The sequence below is a fragment of the Lithobates pipiens genome, unplaced genomic scaffold, assembly GCF_037356315.1.
Source record: "Lithobates pipiens isolate NorthernLeopardFrog02 unplaced genomic scaffold, aLitPip1_a1.2 Scaffold_30, whole genome shotgun sequence".
Taxonomy (NCBI): domain Eukaryota; kingdom Metazoa; phylum Chordata; class Amphibia; order Anura; family Ranidae; genus Lithobates; species Lithobates pipiens.
In genome coordinates this window covers 9,280,190-9,291,402 of record NW_027507791.1, presented here as the reverse complement: position 1 = coordinate 9,291,402, position 11,213 = coordinate 9,280,190, and the positions used below count along the sequence as shown (strand labels likewise).

At 45.5% G+C, this 11,213-nt stretch overlaps 1 protein-coding gene across 1 annotated transcript; it reads left to right on the top strand.

Moving 5' to 3' along the window:
- Window positions 1-1,594: 1,594 nt before the first annotated feature.
- ESRRB (estrogen related receptor beta) lies at window positions 1,595-8,042 on the top strand. The gene is made up of 6 exons (XM_077463629.1): window positions 1,595-2,049; window positions 2,387-2,503; window positions 2,750-2,860; window positions 3,391-3,558; window positions 4,656-4,925; window positions 6,187-8,042. Exons 1-6 carry the CDS (start codon window positions 1,704-1,706, stop codon window positions 6,429-6,431), a joined length of 1,257 nt encoding a protein of 418 aa, XP_077319755.1. The 5' UTR covers window positions 1,595-1,703; the 3' UTR covers window positions 6,432-8,042.
- The last annotated feature ends 3,171 nt before the right edge of the window (window positions 8,043-11,213 follow it).

Sequence of the window (11,213 nt, the reverse complement as noted above, 5' to 3'; positions counted from 1 at the left end):
TGCCACCACCATGTTTCACAGTGGGGATGGTGTTCAGGGTGATGTGCAGTGTTAGTTTTCTACCACACAGCATTTTGCTATTAGGCCAAAAAGTTACATTTTTGTCTCATCATCTGACCAGAGCACCTTCTTCCACATGTTTGCAGTGTTCCCCACGTGGTTTCTCACAAACTGCAATTGGGAATTATTATGGTTTTCTTTCAACAATGACTTTCTTCTTGCCACTCTTCCATAAAGACCAGATTTGTGGAGAGCACGACTAATAGTTGTCCTGTGGACAGATTCTCCCACCTGAGCTGTGGATCTCTGCGGCTCCTCCAGAGTTACCATGTCTTGGTAGGTTTGCAGTTGTGCCATACTCTCTCCATTTTCAGATGATGGATTGAACAGAGCTCTGTGAGATGCTCAAAGCTTGAGATTTTTTTTATAACCTAAACTTCCTTTATACTTCTCCATAACTTTATCCCTGACCTGTCTGGCGTGTTCCTTGGCCTTCATGATGCTGTATGTTCACTAAGGTTCTTTAACACGCCTCTGCGGGCTTCAAAGAACAGCTGTATTTATACTGAGAATAATTGACATACAGGTGGACTCTATTTACTAATTAGGTAACGTCTGAAGTCAATTGGTTCCACTAGATTTTAGTTAGGGGTATCAGAGTAAAGGGGCTGAATACAAATGTACCCCACACTTGAAAAAAAAAATGAAAATCATTCTCCTTCCACTTCACAATTCTGTGCCACTTTGTGTTGGTCTATCACATAAAATCCCAATAAAATACATTTAAGTTTTTGATTGTAACATGACAAAATGTGAAACATGTCAAGGGGTGTGAATACTTTTTCAAGGCACTGTCTACATAGGCAAGTATCCCTGGGTATTTAAGTATATCTGTAGGTAAGTTGGTGTGTGTATATCTAGGTGGGTACATGTTTATATTTGGGTAGGTGTGTGTATATCTCTAGCAAGGCTTGTATTACTAAGCAAGTGTATATATCGCTAGGTGGGTAGGTGTGTTTCTCTAGGTAGATGTATATATCTCTATGAACATGTATATCTCTATGTAGGTAGCTTTATATCTCTAGGTTGGTAAATGTATATCCCTAGGTAGGTGTATATCTCCTAGGTAAGTGTGTGTGTGTGTATATCTAGGTAGGTGTATATGTTTCTTGGTAGGTGTATAGCTAGGTAGCTGGGTGTATAGCGCTAGGTAGATTTATATTTCTAGGTAGGTGTGTGTGTGTGTATATATCTAGGTAGATGTGTGAATTTCTATAGATAGGTGGGTGTATATCTTTAGGTAGGTATTAGGTATATTTGTGGGCTGGCACTATAGGGATGTCTGTAGTGTCACCACTTCATTCACTGACATTGCTCTGGGGTTGGAGTAATGGAGCTCAGGCTCTGAGTGAATCTAATTATCATTGATCTGTGTCCTTCTCATGTGGTCATTGAATAAGACGGTGACCCTACATACCAGCTCTGTACAGTGTCAACACTCATGTATGGCACCAGGTCCTGACCTGGTTGGGGGCCCCATCTGTGGAGCCCAGTGGAGATGGTACAAAATAGACTAAAATGTTGATATGGGAAATACCCACTAGGGCCAATCTCCATGACCCATTGATGTAGAGAGGTGAGGGTGGCTCCTCCATATTGTTGTCACATGATCTTGGCCTTCTTCTTTCAGGCTCCTGCTCTGGATGAACTCCAATGATCGACCTCTGACCTCTGCATGCTTCCTTAAGCAGGAGAACTCCAGTCCATGCTCCGTGGTGGGTTCTCTGACCCATCACAGTCCCAGCGGGTCTTCCGACTCTAGTGGCAGCTTTGGCCTTTCTCTAAATGATCTGGACTCCCCACCAGGTTGTGGAGGCCACAGACATTATGAAGGCTCAGGGAGGATGGGGACCCCCACCAAGAGTGAGTACCCACTGACTGCGGGCCCCAAGCGTCTGTGTCTGGTGTGTGGTGACGTGGCCTCCGGGTACCATTACGGCGTGGCATCGTGTGAAGCCTGCAAGGCATTTTTCAAACGCACCATCCAAGGTAATGAGACAGGGGTGGCAAAAGTATAACAATGGAGGTTGGGAATGAATGAGTGTTGTCCTTGGAAATTGGGAAGCTACAACCTGATCAGTTGAATATGGACCTGATTGGTTTGTATAGGCACCAGATTGGTTGCTGTGGCCTAGTGGAACAATGGTTATAAAGGTTTCTGGTTTTCCTGCCAATAGCTGTGATCCCCATGTGAGAAGCCTCAGATAGAAGCTGGCATTTACAAACCTGCAGGTCTGTTTTTATCTGTCATCAGCTTTTAGCTTTTATAGATCTATATCTGCGAGTGACAGAAAATGTGACGCTTGTCTGTACAATCACCACACAGGGAACATTGAGTACAGCTGTCCGGCCTCCAAGCAGTGTGAGATCACCAAGCGGAGGAGGAAATCCTGCCAGTCATGCCGCTTTGCCAAGTGTCTGAAGGTTGGAATGCTGAGAGAAGGTGAGGAGCAGCTTCCAGATATTGCCAAAAGGGATGCCGATTGGTGCTTTTGGCAGCAGTTCTCCTGTCAGAATGTCAACCTGCAGGTGGGGGAAAGACTGGCCTGGTCACACATTCATATGGCCCCATGCGGGTGTGTTCCCTGTTCCGAGACAGCTAGTCCACCACACACAGCAGAGGAGTCTTCTCACAGAAGGTTACTGCCATTCCATGTATGATCTTACAGAAATATGTATTTCTCTTAAGGGGTCAGACTGGACCGTGTGCGAGGAGGCCGGCAGAAATACAAGAGGCGCCAGGACCCTGAGGACAATGATTTCACCAGACCAATAATACCTTCTGCCCATAAGAAACCATGTAAGTGCCATCAAACTGCCCCCACTAAGGGTAAGATGCATATAGAGGCCAGCACTGTGAGGGAGAAGGGCAAAGAGTTTGGCACTGTGGGGAAGAGGCATATGGAGGTCATCACTGTGGGAAAGAGGACCAATGGAGGCCAGCAGTGTTGTTGAGGGGGATATGGAGGCCGGTACAGTAAATGAGAGGGATATAGAGGACCCCACTAATGGTAAGGGAGTCCTACACTAATAGTGAAAGGGATTCTCTGGGTAGGTGTGTAGGTTCTCTGTAGGTGAGAGAGATAGAGAGGCTGGCACTGTGGGTAAAAGAGCTATAGAGGCCAGGGCTGTGAGTTTGAAGAATATAGAGGCTGGCACTGTGTGGGAGAATATAGAGGCCAGCACAATAAATGAGAGGATATGGAGGATGGCACTGTGATAGACAGGCCGAGCACTGTGGGTTTGGGATATATGAAGTCCACAGAGATTTCTGAGAAACGGGGGATCGATATGTCAGCTCACTATAACTACTTTTGCCGTTACATCTAGACATTAGGACGAGGATTGTTTCGCACCTTCTGCTAGCGGAGCCAGAGAAGATCTTTGCCATGGCAGATCCCGCTGTTCCTGATAGTGATATCAAAGTGCTGAGCACACTGGTTGACCTCACTGACCGAGAGCTCGTCATGACCATCGGATGGGCCAAACACATTCCAGGTCCGAAACCGTTCACCTCTATCCCTCAATTCACTGCTACCATCTTAATTCACCAATACCCCCAAATCACTACTTCCTCCTTAATCCACACAATATACCTATACCCCCCAATTTACTAATCCCCCCATTTCACTAATTTCCTCCTTATTCACTACTACCCACCCCCTTAAATCACTTATACACCCCATCTATTGCTATAACCCAATTTACTAATACAACCTCTATGTATCACTACTCCCACAATATACCTATACCCCTCCCAATTTACTACAATCTACACAATTTAGTAATAGCTCCCTCTTTCTACATCTCCCCTAAATCACTTATACCACCAATTTACCATTATCCCCCAATTCACTAATACACCCCCCATTTCACTATTTTCCTTCTTTTTCACTATTATCCACCCAATCGACTAATAATCCCCCAAATTCACTAATATCTTCCCAATCTTACTATGACCCCCTGCATACATTACTATCTGTCCTATTCACCAATAACTCAAACTTTTCTACTACCTCCCTAACTAATTAACATCCGCCAAATTTACTATTATCTATTCAATCTTCTAATACCTCCAGTTTACTACTACTCCACCAATTCATTTACATCCCCAGTTTACTACTACACCCAATTCACTAATACTGCCAAAATTCAATACTACTCCCACAATTTAGTAATACCCAAAAATTCACTATTATCCACTACGTTTTAATTTACTGCTAGTCTCAAAATAAATTTATACCCTCAATGCATTACTACTATGCTCCCAAATAAGTATTACCCCAAATTCATTACTATCTGCTCAAGTAATAAACCCCTGATTCAATAATACACACCACCCCCCCCCCCCAAATTTGCTAATATCTGCCCAATTCACTACCCCCGACACTTATCTATAGGCAAAATTAAAAATATCATATTCATCCTTTAATAAGGAGGGGTAGGGAGGGGGATACACAGGCAAGGTAGTATGTATGTATGCTGTATCTGTAATCTGTAAGTAATTCACCCCACCATTTAATATAAATTAATGTGGGGACTGAGTTCCTATGTATACACCCCCCACTGACAGAACTGTGTAACTGTGTGTGCAGGATTCTCTTCGCTCTCCCTGGCAGACCAGATGTGCCTACTACAAGGAGCCTGGATGGAGATTTTATTGTTGGGAGTTGCGTTCCGCTCTCTGCCCTACCAGGATGAGCTGCTATATGCTGAGGACTACATCATGGACGACATGCGGTCCCGGGTCTGCGGTCTACACACTCTCTACATCTGTACAATGCAGCTGGTACAACGATACCGCAAACTCCGCTTGGACAAGGAGGAGTATGTCACACTGAAGGCCTTAGTACTTACTAACTCAGGTACAACCTCTGACACTGCTGATCCACTCTACACACTGCTATACTGCACACTGACACTCTGCTATTACCCTCATGTACTGCACACTGACACTCTGCTATTCATCCCATGTACTGCACACTGACACTCTGCTATTCCCTCCATGTACTGCACACTGACACTCTGCAATTCCCTTCATGTACTGCACACTGACACTCTGCTATTCCCTTCATGTACTGCACACTGACACTCTGCTATTCCCTTCATGTACTGCACACTGACACTCTGCTATTCATCCCATGTACTGCACACTGACACTCTGCTATTCCCTCCATGTACTGCACACTGACACTCTGCTATTCCCTCCCCCCCATGTACTGCACACTGACACTCTGCTATTCCCTCCATGTACTGCACACTGACACTCTGCTATTCCCCCCATGTACTGCACACTGACACTCTGCTATTCCCCCCATGTACTGCACACTGACACTCTGCTATTCCCCCCATGTACTGCACACTGACACTCTGCTATTCCCCCCATGTACTGCACACTGACCCTCTGCTATTCCCCCCATGTACTGCACACTGACACTCTGCTATTCCCCCCCCCCCCCATATACTGCACACTGACACTCTGCTATTCCCCCCATGTACTGCACACTGACACTCTGCTATTCCTTCCCCCCCATGTACTGCACACTGACACTCTGCTATTCCCCCCATGTACTGCACACTGATACTCTGCTATTCCCCTCATGTACTGCACACTGACACTCTGCTATTCCCCCCATGTACTGCACACTGACACTCTGCTATTCCCCTCCCCCCCCATGTACTGCACACTGACACTCTGCTATTCCCTCCATGTACTGCACACTGACACTCTGCTATTCTCCCCATGTACTGCACACTGACACTCTGCTATTCCCTCCATGTAGTGCACACTGACACTCTGCTATTACCCCCCATGTACTGCACACTGACACTGCTATTCCCTCCATGTACTGCACACTGACACTTTGCTATTCCCTCCATGTACTGCACACTGACACTCTGCTACCCCCCCCCCCATGCACTGCACACTGACACTCTGCTACCCCCCCCCCCCCCCATGTACTGCACACTGACGCTCTGCTATTCCCTTCATGTACTGCACACTGACACTCTGCTATTCCTCCCATGTACTGCACACTGACACTTTGCTATTCCTCCATGTAGTGCACACTGATACTCTGCTATGCTGACGCTCCCTGCCTTCACTTTGCTCTCTTTGTCCTGCAGACTCGGCACACATTGAGGACGGCCGAAGTGTTCAGGGTCTGCAAGATCTCCTCCAAGAGGCGCTACATGAATATGAGATCAGTCACCACTGCGATGAGCCACGGAGAGTCGCCCAGCTTCTTCTCACTCTTCCTCTGCTGCGACAGACTGCCAGCATGGCCATCCAGCACTTCCACAGTGTGCGGGCTCAGGGCAGAGTGCCAATGCACAAACTCTTCCTGGAAATGTTGGAGGCAAAAGTGTGACTGAGTGGAGAGTGGTCCTGCGCTGACATACTGAACCTGTGACTCTAAGGAAAGTCTGGGCATTATAAAGTGGGTACTCCCATCTGTCTGGTGCTTCACTGGCACATGTTATATGACAGACAGAGGGCACCTCCAGCATGGGACATTCCCCCCAGGAGATCAAAATTCCAAGAAACTTGGGTGAGGGCCCATCGCACCCAGAGAGAGTGGGCTCTGCATCTCTTTCTGCACCCCTCCCTGACTGCACTCCTGTGTCCTCCACCAAACTCCTCTGTCGCTGACTAAATCCCTGTGTCCCTAAGTGTAAATCTATGTATCAAACTGCATCCCTATGTCCCCTGCTAGACCCCTATGACCCCGACTGCACCCCCTCTTCACCTTGCTGAATCCCACTTTTCTGGACCGCACCTCTATGTGCCCCGCTAAATCCCTTGATCCCTTACTGAATCTCTATGTCCGTGCTGTAGCCCTATATCCCCGAATGCACTCCTCTGTCCTAACTGCACCCCTCTTTCTCTGACTGGACCCCTCTGTCCCTGACTGCATCCTTATGTCTTCCACTAAACCCCTCTATCCATGACTGAACCCCTATGTCCCAAACTGCAGCCCTATGTTTCTGGCTGTACCACTCTGTTTCTGAACAGCACCCACCTGTTCCCCACTACAACCCTCTATCTCCAACTGCACCCCTAATTTTAGACTGCACTTCACTATCCCTGACTGATCTGATCCCTCTGTCCCCGATGGTACCCTCTGTCCTCGCCTGCAGCTTTGTGTCGCCGATTGCCACCCTCTGTCCATGACTGCAACCTTCTGTTCTTGGCTGCACCCCTATGTCCCAAATTTCATCCACTCCCTTGTACCTGATTGTACCCCCCCCCACCCTTCTGTCTCTGGCTGCACCCAGCCCCTCCATGTCCTTTATTCCCTGGTGTATCTGACCTTTCTTTCTGTGCCTGCTACGGGCCCCTATATTACCCACTTTGTGCTCCCCTTATCCTCAGCTAAATTCAGTCTCTCATCCCCTACCTCCCCACTTTTGCAGACGCTCTGACTCCTCACTTGGGCACAACATCCCCCTTTATTTATTTTTTTCAACTTGTATCATTGGTTGATGTCATGTGACTGCAGGGATCCTCATGGGTGGGGCAGCAAACTTACTCACACAATGGTGAGAGAACTAGCCCTTCAGGAATTAGACAACCGGCCCTGCCATCTCTTCTCCTGAGGGCCCTGCCTTCTTCTCCTGGAGATGTTTTACAATTGCGCATATTCATTCTATTTATTGATTTATGATTATCCCGACAGATTCTTTTTTTTTTTAGGGACTCATTTGGTTACGTCCACACTGAAATGAGATCTAGGACCAAAAACCTAATTAAAGGTCCTAAAAATTTCCTGTCTGCAAATCAAAATCGGAATCCTGAGATCCAATCGTGGTAATGTGTGTTGTGAAAAATCCACTCCTCTGTCTCATCTCTGCTTCTTCAGAATCGCAGGACGCACAGCGCAGTGCAGATGGGGGCATGTCCGTTTTTGCAAGTCACGACCATCGATGGTAACTCTCTGACCTTCCTGCTAAATTATTTATTAAACCTAATTATTAAATTATTGTTATCTTTCACTATCCAATGATGGAGGAGATTTACGAGGATGGACAAAAACTCATTAATAAGTTCCTCCACCATGTTCCATTATCTCTAATGAAGTCATTTGTCATGGTGGCTAATTGAAGAGAATGGAAATCCTTCACTGGGCTGCAAGGTTCCAGCACCAATCACCCATACAGCAGCAGTGATATATCTTACTATTATTAGTCAGTCAGGTAGATCGGCAACGTCTCTCACCAGAAAGGCCATAAATGACTGCCATTATGAAGAGCCTCACCAACCATTCATCGAAATAGATAACAGTGTCAGGCTGATATCTGATTTCAGCTGTCAGCACTGATCTGAGCACTGCAGCCCCAGGCATCAGATAAACTACTGTTTTTCCAGCCTGAAAAACGAGCCATAAATACAAATAAACAAATCAACCAATGATGATGTATTACAATGTGAATAAACCTTCACTATAAACATGAATGATGGGGTAAAAAACCTCAGAACCACCATGAGCCAGACGGGATGTTAAAGTGGATCTGTCAACATTAATTTACGGGAGCTGCCAATACTGACTTTCTCCATTGAGAATGCTTATCCCCTGGCTGTCATCCTGATGTTCTGGCTTCAGTGCTGAGTCTTTGTCCCAGAACAAGTATATAGATAAAGAACTCTGACACTTGTGTACATTGTGCTGGTTCTGGGTCTCTAAGTGCAGGTCAGACACATCCAAGGAAGCGGTATTTTCAGCAAGAGACCAGTATTGGCGGCCCATGTGCTCAGTTTATTTTGAAGGCCCTTCCATTTCCTCCATCTGTAGTAAATCATCAGACATATAGAAGGGTCCAAACCACCTTTGATAGTGATGTGTGCTGGTGATCCCAGACAAGACCCCACCTGTTGTGTTCCTGATATTGGAAAATCACCAGAGTGAAGTGACTTCCTCTGACTTCATGACAATTTGCAATAATCTAAATGGGCTCAAAACTGGGAGACATTCCAGTAGGCTCAGATTGTTTTTTTTCTTTATACTGCTCACTATAATGTCACCATGGGGTTGGCACCATGTACCTGGCAAGGCGGCATCCTTCTCCATCCAGACATAAGGGGTAGAGGGACTTGTCTGGAGTCATCCGGGTTTGTGGATTTGGAGGATTCCAGTGCCTTGAAAAAGTATTCATGCCCCTTGACATTTTCCATATTTTGTAATGTTACAATGAAAAACGTAATGTATTTTATTGGGATTTTCTGTGATAGACCAACACAAAGGGGCACATAATTGTGAAGTGGAAGTAAATTGATAAATGATTTTCAGATTTTTTTACAAATAAATAAGTGAAAAGTGGGGGGTACATTTGTATGGTGCCCCCCTGAGTCAATACTTTGTAGAACCACCTTTTGCTGCATTTACAGCTGCAAGTCTTTTTGGGGATGTCTCTACCAGCTTTGCACATCTGTGGAGTGTGACATTTTCGCTCATTCTTCTTTGCAAGATAGCACAAGTTCTGTCAGATTGGATGGAGAGCGTCTGTGAGCAGCAATTTTCAAGTCTTGCCACAGATTCTCAAGTGGATTTAGGTCTGGACTTTGACTGGGCCATTGTAACACATGAATATGCTTTAATCAAAACCATTCCATTGTAGCTCTGGCTCTAAGGTCATTGTCATCCTGGAAGGTGAACCTCCAGCCCAGTTTCAAGTTTGCAGACTCTAACAAGTTTTCATCTAAGATTGGCATGTATTTGGCTCCATCCATCTTCCCATCAACTCTGACCAGCTTCCCTGTCCCTGCTGAAAAAAAGCATCCCCACAACTTTATGGTGCCACCGCCATGTTTCACGGTGGGGATGGTGTGTTCAGGGTGATGTGCATTGTTAGTTTTCCACCACACATGGCATTTTGCTTTTAGGCCAGAAAGTTCAATTTTGGTCTCATCTGACCAGAGCACCTTCTTCCACATGTTTGCTGTGTCCCCCACATGGATTCTCACAAACTGCAAACTGGACTTCTTATGACTTCCTTTTAACAACGTCTTTCTTCTTGCTACTCTTCTATAAAGACCAGATTTGTGGAGAGCACGACTAATAGTTGTCCTGTGGACAGATTCTCCCACCTGAGCTGTGGATCTCTGCAGCTCCTCCAGAGTTACCATGGGCTGCTTGGCTGCTTCCCTGATTAATGTTCTCCTTGCCCAGCCTGTGAGTTTAGGTGGACGGCCATGTCTTGGTAGGTTTGCAGTTGTGCTATACTCTTTCCATTTTTGGATGATAGATTGAACAGAGCTCTGTGAGATGTTCAAAGCTTGGGCTATTTGTTTTATAATCTAACCCTGCTTTAACTTTGTTATCCCTGACATGTCTGTTGTGTCCCTTGGCCTTCATGCTGCTGTTTGTTCATTAAGGTTATCTAACAAATCTCTCAGGGCTTCACAGAACAGTTGTATTTATACTGAGATTAAATTACACACAGGTGGACTCTATTTACTAATTAGGTGACTTATGAAGGCAATTGGTTCCACTAGATTTTAGTTAGGGGTATCAGAGTAAAGGGGGCTGAATACAAATGCACACCACACTTTTCACATATTTATTTGTAAATAATTTTGAAAAACATTTATCATTTTCCTTCCACTTCACAATTATGTGCCACTTTGTGTTGGTCTATCAAATAAAATCCCAATAAAATACATTTGCGTTTTTGGTTGTAGCAACAAAATGTGGAAACATTTTAAGGGGTATGAATACTTTTTCAGGGCACTGTATCTCTCCATCAGTTCACTGATGGCCATTAATAATCCTTTCCACCCTTCCTATGTTCTTTACCTGGCAGAGCTTCAACTATATGACAGGCAATAAATAAAGCAATAAATCTGATGCAGCTCAGTGTGTTCTGTATGTGTCAGTGTTACTTTGGAGGGAATAAATTCTGTTACACCTCAGACTTCTGGGGGGGGATTCCCAGTTCTGGGCAATGAAGGGATCACCAAATCAGTGTGTTCCCTCACGGATAACTACTGCAGGAACTATGTTGACGAGAACCTGTCCTGGGAAAGCAGAGCACAAAGGTCTAGTCCTCTGTATTGCCTGTGATCTCCCTGTAGCTGATCTTCTCTCCATTTCGGACTTTCCATGCTTTGTTCTGCACTGTGTCTCTAGTGATCTGATGTTTGGTGACCTAATGAC